Source organism: Amaranthus tricolor, chromosome 11 (assembly GCF_026212465.1).
Source record: "Amaranthus tricolor cultivar Red isolate AtriRed21 chromosome 11, ASM2621246v1, whole genome shotgun sequence".
Taxonomy (NCBI): domain Eukaryota; kingdom Viridiplantae; phylum Streptophyta; class Magnoliopsida; order Caryophyllales; family Amaranthaceae; genus Amaranthus; species Amaranthus tricolor.
The window spans coordinates 17,066,559-17,077,965 of NC_080057.1; the positions used below are offsets into that span (position 1 = coordinate 17,066,559).

Here is an 11,407-nt window from a genome sequence, read left to right on the forward strand (position 1 = left end):
TTTAAACTTTTGACTTGAGTTTAGTCAATGACTCAATTATCAATTTTTAAAATTTTGGTTGAATAAACTCAGTTTCAAATTTATTTTAATACTGCATAACAAATTTGTAAATATAAAAAAAGATTAATAGTGATCTAGAGTTAGATGTCGGTTCGAGTCATAGTACAGTCGGTTGAACTTACAGTCGACCAAAGTATCAGTTTTTTTGAAGTACACTTATACCCCGACATTAACTTGGGATTCGAACTATGTAATCGAACTCGGAGTTGAATTTTTTCTCGAATTTGGATTAAATTAAATTTCTAAGATCGAGTACTACTAAAGTCGGATTCCAACAATTGCCATCCTTATTAAGTAGACAGACTCCAAAACGCCGTTTCAAATATTCCCTACTCCTGTCTCACACCCGCAAAAGCACATTCCTCCTCCACTCTCCAGAAACCCTAATCCCTAATTTTTTTCCCATCAAAACTAAATCAAATCTGCAACAATGGCGAGCGGAGGTCCTAACCTAGAGTGCAGAATGTACGAAGCGAAGTATCCAGAAGTAGACATGGCGGTGATGATTCAAGTGAACAACATCGCTGATATGGGCGCTTATGTTTCTCTTTTAGAATACAACAATATTGAAGGAATGATACTTTTCTCTGAGCTTTCTCGTCGTCGAATTCGGAGTGTTAACAGTCTGATTCGGGTCGGGCGTATTGAACCCGTCATGGTTCTTAGGGTTGACAGAGATAAAGGTTACATTGATTTAAGTAAACGTAGGGTTTCTGAAGAAGATATTGCTCGTTGTGAGGAACGTTATAATAAGAGTAAGCTTGTTCACTCTATTATGCGTCATGTTGCTGAAACTACCAACATCGATTTGGAGGTACTGAAAAACAAAACTTGCGATAATAGTGTCAATTTTTTATGTTCTAGCTAATTGGAGTTTTTGTTTTGAAGATTTATGCTAATTTTCTGATTTTCGGTAAACATAGATGATTTATGAGTTTAGAGTTTTTCATATTTAGGATTTGAGTTAGTATGATAAGGAATGTTTGATGTTTGTTGGTTTAATCGAGGCTGTTTGTTTCTTAAGTTTGTTCTGTTGGGAAATCGGGATTTTTAAAAGAGGGCAGAAAGACTTGACCTAAGTGGTAAAGATACACACATTTGGATTTAGGGATTGGGATGAAATGCATAGCATTGAGAAGGGAAATTCATGTGGATGACAATTAGGAATGCTCTATTGGTTTATGCAGCCAACACCAATGTTTTGGCATTGTAGTCATAGATGACAATGCTTTTATTATGAATTATGAATTCATTCACTTTGTAATGAAATGTGTGGGGATCAATTTATTAGCTGTCATTTGATGTTTCGCTAGTTAGAGTAGCTCTTATGCATTGTGTTTGTGTATGTGTATTGCACTTGATTAGTCCAATTTGTCCAAACTAGGTAGTGAGGTTTGTTGGAGTAATGGTTTTACGGACAATAGCCTGTTGTAGATTTGGGGGGATATTTTGATTGACTGGTTTATTCTCACGGTTAACATTCCTAACAAGGAAGTTTTGTTTGATGATTCGTTTGATCTGAAGTCAAGTTTTTTCTGTGTCATAAATACGCATATGCTGCTACTCTTATGTATGGGGAGGTTTTGGAAAGGGGGAAGGTATGGAAGTTCATGTGCTACTTTTTAGTGTTCCATTTGATAAAAATTGATAACATTTAGAGTTCGAAATATAGACCATTGAAAAATAATTGAGATATTGAAGACAAACTTAGTTTGAGAGTTGAGAAAATCCTGAAAGCAATTGAATTGAAAATTGAAAAATATATAATACACCTGAAGTGATGGAAATTGTATTGAAGATTGATTATGTTTACATGAGTCTAGATTTACATTACAAGAATCTCTCACCACTTGCTGCAGGAGCATTGGATGTCTGATAGAATTTCTCTCTTTAAAATTTAATTATTTTGTCGCTATAAAACCTCAATTTATCTCCCTCCCCATTGATGAACCAAGAATTTAAGATATGTATGTATACCTATGAAATTAAATGGGTTCACTTATAGTCTTCTTCGTGTAAGGAACTTGAGCCTCGACGCAAAATGAATAACATACATACACCACCACGTTCAAATTACATATATCCATAACTTGAACCACTACCAATACTACTCCATGTATAACGAAGCTATAGCCCAATGTGTTTTGTCCTAATTTCAAATAATTTGATGGAATAGCGCTTTTGCTATCACTATACACTATAGGAACACATTTCTCCAAATTTAACTCTAATAAATATTTTACTTAAGGTAGAGATATCTTATTCCTACTAGAACCACTTTAATGCTGTAGAAATTTTTTTGAAAGTAGAACTTTAGTGAATGATTGGACAGCTTAGTGCAATTTTTTTTGAAGGCTTCTTCTCTATTGAATAAACTTAGGCTTTTTGTGCTTTTTGGGTATAAAAAATTTAGTTTTACCACAAAAACCTCTCCAATAATTATGTCAAGTATTAAGCTTCCTTGAAGCCTTTGTTTTAGCCATGTATTCAACTTTATTTTTGGATTGGGCAATCGTATCCGGTAATGTCAATATTGGATATTTGAATGTTCAACTAAATGTTAAACAACCGGGATAGAACACTTGTCTCTAAGTGGCATTCCTCTCATACAGATCACCACCGTATTTGGAGCCCACAAAGCTAACCATCCACCCTTCTTTATACTAGAACTACCTTGTCAATAACAAAAAATCCACTTGTAAACAAATCCATCACCCATCTAGCCATCACAACTTTCGTTGAAGCTTTTTTGAGGAAGGTAGAAAAGGCATGCTTGATAACATGAGTGAAGTGAAATATTGCTTATATGAGAAAAATGAATTTTATTATTTTGCTTATTAGAGAGAAAGTATTGGAGATGTCATATGTGATTTTTGATAAATAACATCCCTTTACTTAATATTAAAAAACCTCAATATTTATCTGTTTATCAAATGAAAAGCAAAAATATACCTCCTTTCTTTCCCTGAAAAAAAATATGAAGTGAGAAATGAAAGAGCAAAAATAACCTTGAAGTGCTGCCATCTTCACTGGTCGACGTATGATTCTGATTTGGATTTAAGTGTTTGTTTATGTGTGTCTCAAAACATTTCAAGCATCAAGAACCACTATTTTCTTTCTTTAAGTTTGTTTTTTTTTTTTTTAATTTTTAATTTCTTTTGTTAACTCAAGACTATGTTATTGACTTATTGAGTTATCGAATGACTTTATGTGCTAAAATTGTTTAGCTTACTTATATGTCATTATAGTTTCATGTTGTTTTAACTTTTAAGTATTAAATATGTTTTAAAATTAATTTCGGAACTTTTTAGCGAAATTGTATGCCTCGAAATAAAAAAGCCTGCGCCTTGCACCTTGGAAAAAAAGGACCTTTTGCTCGTGGGTGCGCTTCATGCCTCTTAAAACTAAGGGGACAATTGGTGTTGTCTATTGTGTTGGGTGGAGGTAGTCTTCTTTTTAATATTGAATGGGATGCCCATTTTCTTCATTCCTCTTCTATACTTAATATTGTATTTGCTTAAAAATGAAAATTTTACCTATTCATTATCATTGTGCTTCCGATTTGATCTAACTCTTTTTTGAATCATTTTACACTATTTTTTTCATAGTAAACTACATAAATTGAAAATTTTGATTTATTCATCGTACATGATTGTTATATTTGTCTTGTGGGCTTATTAAAAGTTTTTATTTCTGCAGGAATTATATATACACATTGGGTGGCCTCTGTATCGGAAGTATGGACATGCTTTTGAGGTGTGAATTTTATTTTGTTGTTTCTTTTGTAATTTGTTTCCAAGATCCCATTTTCGTCAATAGTTTTTGTATTTAAAAGTGTCTTTCATTATGAAGTATGGACATGCTTTCAAGGTGTGAATTTGATTTTTGTCGTTTCTCTTATAATTTGTTTCCAAGGTCTCATTTTCTCTTGTAGTTTATTGTATTTTTGAAATTGTCTTTCATGATGGTAGGCATTCAAGGTTATAGTGACCGACCCTGACACAATTTTGGATCCACTTACATATGAAGTCAAAGAAACTGGTCCTGATGGTCAAGAGGTATGCAAATTTGATCACTTTTTTTTTTTGTTGAGTTAGTGTTATTGGCTCTTATTCGATGACCGCTGCAGGTTACAAAAGTTCTCCCTGCTGTGACCCCAGAGATAAAGGATGCTTTGATTAAGAATATTAGGCGAAGAATGACTCCTCAGCCTCTGAAAATCCGTGCTGATATCGAGATGAAGTGTTTCCAGTTTGATGGAGTTCTTCATATAAAGGTAAGGTGCTATTATTTGTTGAACAAGGAACAGATCACCTTGATATTTTGGTGAGTGTAGATTCTCATTGAAATAGGCTCAGTTGCATTAGTATGGTTATTAACTTTGATTGATGTCCTTAAGACTGTATGTTATATTTCTTCATACAAAGGATCTTAGAGTGTTCATTATCGTTGTGGTTATTATATATGTGGTATCTTGAGCCATTGTTTCATATTTGTACTATTGAACATCAGTATTTGAAGCTACCTGGTAACTTCACCTGTTCACCTTGCTAGATTGGTCATTAGCCAGTAATTTTGGGGATTGAAATGATAAACATTGCTGCGTGAGTTTATGAAGTCATTTGTGGTACATCTGTATTCGATTAACCTATTCCATTTGTTGTGTGTCTGTAGTACTATATTATATTCTAGTCAAGTGTTCTAGAATTAATTTGATCTCTAAATAGCTGGAGTGCATAAAATTATCTGATGAATGCAGCTCTCGTTGTCGAGGCTTTTGAGAAAAGAGTGCCATGTGACCATATCTCCTTTGAATCTAACGATTTTGAATGTCTTGTTTTTTTTTTTTAGTTTTTTTTTAATTATTCTGGTAGCTGTGCTTTTTATAAATTTTGTTGGCTGATAAATCTTCTTGCAGGATGCCATGCGTAAAGCTGAAGCTGCTGGAACAAATGACTGCCCTGTGAAAATTAAACTAGTTGCACCACCGCTTTATGTCCTTACCACTCAGACCCTTGATAAGGTTGGTGTCTTATTTTGAGCTCAACTTGTTTTATCTTGCAAATTTTTATATGTGGACATGTCTTGTGTATATAGATGGTTTGTTATTGCGACTTCTCTGATAATGACTTCCTTCACTTAGTTGTTGTCTGCTTGAGCATTATCCTGTTCTATCCAATTCTATACTGTCCATGGTGTTTTTCATTGTAATTATTTATGGTTGTTAGCATTGTTACGGAAGCTGGAGGATTCATTTGTTATATCGAGTATTTGTTGGTTTTTCACTTTGTGTTTTGTTGGTTTTTCACACTTGATTGTGATCTTCAAAGTTGGTGTACAAAGCAAGACTGCAATACATCGAGTATTTGCATATTGTCCAAAGCTGTTTTCCTGTGATTTTCCAGTTAGAAATTAGTTGATGGGAACTTCTATGTGCTTTGTGCTGTAGATGTATCATTTCCTGTACTATGTACAAGAACACCTGTTGCTGCAATTCATGCTATGAAATCCCTTTATTATTGCTGGATATGCTTCTCGTGAAAAAATGTTGCCATTCTTCTTTTAACCATGTATCAATGAACTGCTACAGAAACAGCTTTTGATGAAATGCCCTTGTTGATATCTGATATTGACTAGTTCAATACCTTTTCGATTGTAACTCATGAAAGCAATTTCATACTTATCCTTGATAATTGTTGATTCTAAATTACTCTGAAAATTTTCTGTGATTGCCTAGCTCCAAAAATTAATTAGTAGTTATCGTAGTCCGTGACATTCTAAAATGCCTAATTTTTCTTTAGATCTTTATATCTCAAGGTACCTAGCTAAATTATGGTCTTGTTGTTCCCTGTAGGAACAAGGTATTGCGACCCTTAACAAGGCAATTGTGGCTTGTACTGAAGAAATTGAACGCCACAAAGGAAAATTGGTGGTGAAGGATGCGCCAAGAACTGTAACTGATCAAATCTTACTCCTTTTTCTCTCATTTCTATTATATGTTGTGTTCGTTTTTGCATATGTCCTGCTCCCTTGGTGTATGTTTGGTTTCGATAGTTTATATTACAAGTTAAATTAAAGTTTACACCTTAGAATATTTTCCCTGGATTAACTGTTATATCGTTTGAATGCAGGTGAGTGAAATTGATGATAAACTTCTTCGAGAGCAAATGGATAATTTATCAAAAATGAATGAAGAAGCCAATGGCGATTCTGACAGTGAGGAAGAAGAAGACACCGGCATGGGTGATGTGGATGTTGAAAATGCCGGTTTTCATGAGTAGTTAAGAATTTGAAGCGATGGTTTTTACCTTGCTGTTTTGTCAACTATACATGGCCAGATGAGCTTTTTTTTTTGTTATTATTTTATTACATGGCCAGATGAGCTTTTTTTTTTAATTTTATTTTTTATTTTTTTTGGCTTTTTGAAGGTTTATAATGAAGTATTTTGGTTTACTATTGCTTCAAATTCAGTGAAGGACAACTAATTAATATCGAGTATATGCGGCACTTTTGCAAGTGAACACTTGAATGCTTTCATTCATATTTTGCACACGTTATTATCATTTGGATTTGTTTGGTTGTTGATAGTAAATGACAATAACAAAATACTTTTAATTGTAAAATTTATCCACCATATCATTCTCATTGTAATAAAGTTCAATCATAAAAAGTTTTTTTTTAACAATTTTCCACTATTATTTATTGAAAAAATTGTAAATAACTACTGTAAAGTTTGAGTGCTTTTCGAATTACAGCCGCAAAGTTTAATTTTTGCGAATTATTGCCATGAAATATTAATTTTTGATAGCATTCAGGCCACATGACTAGATTCGTAAATTTTGATTATTTTTGCTGGTTTTAACTTTGACTTTCCACTCACATATGTATTAACTACAGTAGTTAATACATAAACTCAACTACTTAACCATTCAACTCCCTTGTTCATTTCTCAAATAAATTAATTCCAACCATTGTAATTTGCATCTTCTTCAAACATTTGTGTTGCTCTTAGCCACCTCTATTAATGCTGAAGGTAAGCTTATTCTTAAAGCTTTGCCGCCAAATGGGTCCCACTCCCACCATAAACATGATAAATTAGTACAATTTTTTGCTTGACTTTGTCCCTAAATGGGTCTCACTCCTACCATAAACAAGATGATAACCACGATAGCTCCCTTCCAAAATATATGTGCATGTCTTCCATCAAGGAAGAATCCCAACCCCATTATTGAAAACAAAAGGGGGGTTTTAATTAAATGAAAATTAAGTATTGAAAAAAATAATTAATCACTCAAAACATATCCTGAATTCATTTGTATGCAAAATTTCAAGCTACCAATATTAATTATAGTATAAAATTATAGAAGTTAGGGTTCTTATTGAAAGCAAATTGGGGGTTTACATGAAGAAGATTAATTGAAGATTAGAAGTTTCAAGTTAGGGTTTATATTAATTTAGGCCTTTTTGGATTGAAGTCAAGATTAATGGAAAATAAAGCAATTGAAGATCAACAAAGCGATTGAAAGCTATTCTTAAGAAGTTGGTCATCATCCATGGCTCTGAAATTCCTTAAGTAAAGTTTTCTATGATGAATTGATGTAACCTTATAATTACAAAGAATCACTTGATTTAAGTTCAATAATTTTTATGTTGTCGAAAATGATGGAGTTATTTTAATGGTTTTTTTTGGGAGAAATGGATAATGATGAACATTTGAAAAAATGGTTAAGTTGAGAAATTATAAAAGAAAACAAGTTGAATATAATGATGATGATGATGAAAGAAAAGTGAATGAGGGAGTTGGGAGTTAACTACTGTAGTTAATTCATGGATGAGAGTGGAAAGTCAAAGTTAAAACCGGAAAAAATAGGTCAAAATGTACGGATCCGGTCATGTGGCCTGAACGCTGTCAAAAATTAATAGGGAAATTCCACATGGTAGCATTCAGTTTTCATGAAACGTCAGTGGTAGCACTTTTGTAAGATTTTTCCACATGTTAGCATCCAGTTTATGCACTATCTAACGGCCGTAACATTTTCCGTTAAATTATTGTTAATTTCCGTTTAATTCATCATTTTGTAAGATTCTTCCACAAGGTAGCATCCAATTTTTGATCTTAAATGTTTAATTCACCGACTAATTTATCAACGCCTTAAATGTTGTAACAATTAAGTAGATATGTATTTAGTGCTTGGAATGCACCTTTTGAACTTATGAAATGCACTTTTTGAGCTTATAAAATGCTCTTTTTGATTATTTATTAGTGTTTGTAATGCACCTTTTGAACTTTATAATGTCAATAATTTGAATAAAAATAAAATTGTTACAACATTTAAGGGCGTTGATAAATTAATCGGAGAATTAAACGTTAAAATGGTTAATTAAACATTTGGGTGCTAAAATTGGATACTACCATGTGGAAAAATCTTACAAAATGATGAATCAAACAAATATTAACAAGGATTTAACGGAAAATGCTACAGCTGTTAGATAGTGCATAAACTGGATGCTATCACGTGGAAAAATCTTACAGAAGTGCTACTACTAGCGTTTCATGAATAGATGTAATTATGTGGAATTTCCCAAATTAATATTCGATGGCAGTAATTCGTAAAAATTAAACTTTACGATTGTAATTCACAAAACACTCAAACTTTGCAGCAGCTATTTGCAATTTTCTCTTATTTAATATTTGCTTTTACAATTCCAAATAATTTTTGCTCGTAGCCCTTGCCTTGGGTTTTTGTGTCATGTCACGCCAGGCTTTGGCTGTGTTTGGGCGTCTTCCATATCATTTTGGCTCACTTTCAGCTTTTAATGTAGTGTGTACTCAAGTGCCAAATCTATTAACATTTGTAAAATAATTTGTAACAATGTCTTTGATTTCTTTGATCTTGCTTTTGTTCTCTTTTGTCCCTTAATTTTTTTTCCCAGCTAAAATAGAACTAGTGGCGCATAATGTTAACCCGAGGGGTGTGTGTTGGGGGATGTTTGGTTGCAGAGGGGATAACAAAGTGATCACATAGGTCTTAGAAGTGATCATATAGGCCTTAAAAGTGATACATAAGCGTATAAAAAAGTGATCACATAACCCTTAAAAGTGATCACATAGTAAAATAAAAATAAGCACATAAACCTTTTAAAGTGATCATATAGGTCTTAAAAGTGATCATATAGGCCTTAAAAATGATACATAAGCTGTATAAAAAAGTGATCACATATGAGATAGCGTCCTAGTTTTAGGATGGTGCTAAACAAGCATTTGTGGGGAAGTTAAGGAAGATATTGACAAGAATGAAGATGTCTTCTTCATTGTCTACTGAATTAATGTATTCATGGGCTATTATGCCCTTCCCCCAACCTGCACCATTATCCCTTCTCGCGAGGGGTATGTCAGTAATCTTCTAGCACAAACTGGGCCCTGGAGCCCATTATCTCTCTTAGGTCATCAATGGTGAGAGCGGTGGCGCTAAGACCCGGCTTGGCCAGAGCCAGCTGGTCATCAGTGAGGGGGATAAAGTGGATCCCCTCCAGTACTTGAAGTGAAGGAGACTCCGGAACATCCAACCACCTCAAATGAGGCCATCCAGCAGTGTGTATCTTCTAGTTGAGTGGTGGCTCATGAGGTCAGCGCTCAGGAATCGGGCAACCATACACAGAGGCAAGGATGAATTGTTTGCCCACCATCAAAGTTGTTAAAATCGGGATTCTACTTAGAGTCGTTTACAGAGGTAGAATCGAATCGTAGAATCGTACGATTCTACAAATAAACTTAAATATATTAAAATATATAGTATCTTATCATTATTATCCATCTTAAAAGTCTAAATTTATGAGTTAAAGTTTCTTTGACTTTATTTTTAAGAATTTAAAGAAAACTTTTTAATAATTAGTTTAAATCTTCAAACCGATTAGGGAATTTATTTTTTAAAAGTTTTCATGATGATACATTTGAAATTTATTTATATAAATGAAAGAGATTAGTGAAAGATGGTACATAAGAAAAATTAATAATAATTAATACTAAATTAGTAGAATCGGATCATTAAATTGTAGGATCGTAGAATCGTCTTATGATTCTACATCTAAAAATTTTATTCCAACTAGAATCGTAAGATTCTACAACTTTAAGATTCTACCTACGATTCAAATCGTTCACTTGTTTTTGGATCGTAAAATCGTAGAACAGAATCGCAATTTTAACAACAATGCCCACCATATGCATTTATGTCTAAACACATATGGGCATCTACAGTTCCGTCGATATGCTAAAACATCGTGGAATTTCGCCTCTCGAGTCATGTCATACAATAGTTTGGATTTGAGTAGCCGATTCCATACCTAGTTGACACAAACGCCGAGTTGCATGGGATTGATCATCGTTATAGGAACAAAAACTATCCCATATGACATCGAATATATATACACAGAAATAGATTGAATGAGAGTGACATGTCGTTTAAGGTATCTAATTCACAAGTTAGACTCTAGCCGAGTACATGAGGTGGTAAATCTCGGTGTCTCACCACCTTTATCTCACAATTAGCCAACATCAACGTTAAGAGGTATAATAATTACAAGTATTTTTACTTGACAAGTGCAATCATTGGTCTACACTATTTTGGTTTGCACCAACCTCACCAATCTATTATATGATGATCGATTGATGTTAATGAAAACTACGCTAATAACTAAAACTACAATACAATGTATGTTGAAATTGTCATTTAAACAACCTTAGTTGCTGATGTTAATGGTGTCATTGAAGTTAATTATCGCGTCCCTCGATATCCAATATTCTCAAATTTTCAACTTTACCCAAGTATTTTGGTAACTCTTTCAAGCTATGACATCGTCTTAGTCTGAACGTTTGTAGATTATTCAACTTTATAACTGAATCGAAAATCATTTCAACTCTTCATTACTAGAGATATCTAAGTACCTTAAATGTATCAAATTTCCTATTGAGTCGGACAAAACTTTAATATTTGACACTTTCAATGCCCTTAGCCATATCCAACTTACTAGCAAACTCTTTAAAAAGTAGTCCCTTTGGACATTAGTAAACAATGTGTCCAAATATAAAAAGGATCGAATTCGATTGAGACTAAATGAGTAATCTTTTATATCACGAGTACAAGATAGATGACGAACATTAATTCTATTCACGTCAGTGATATAATTTGATGCACAAATCTCCTTTTCGATAGATCTTTGAGTCATTTCATACATGAGATTATGTATCTTACACGAAACAATCGCACCACATTCATCATAATCAACATCTTCAAAGAAACATTGTCTAAACAAGATTGAAAAATATTCTTCTGCAATATCTTCCATTCTT

At 33.2% G+C, this 11,407-nt stretch overlaps 1 protein-coding gene across 1 annotated transcript; it reads left to right on the forward strand.

Moving 5' to 3' along the window:
* The first annotated feature begins 320 nt into the window (after positions 1-320).
* Positions 321-6,581, forward strand: LOC130827199 (eukaryotic translation initiation factor 2 subunit alpha homolog). The gene is made up of 7 exons (XM_057692851.1): positions 321-874; positions 3,760-3,816; positions 4,032-4,118; positions 4,190-4,336; positions 4,979-5,083; positions 5,915-6,013; positions 6,192-6,581. The coding sequence occupies exons 1-7, from the start codon at positions 491-493 to the stop codon at positions 6,339-6,341; spliced, it is 1,029 nt and encodes a 342-aa protein (XP_057548834.1). The 5' UTR covers positions 321-490; the 3' UTR covers positions 6,342-6,581.
* Positions 6,582-11,407: the final 4,826 nt, after the last annotated feature.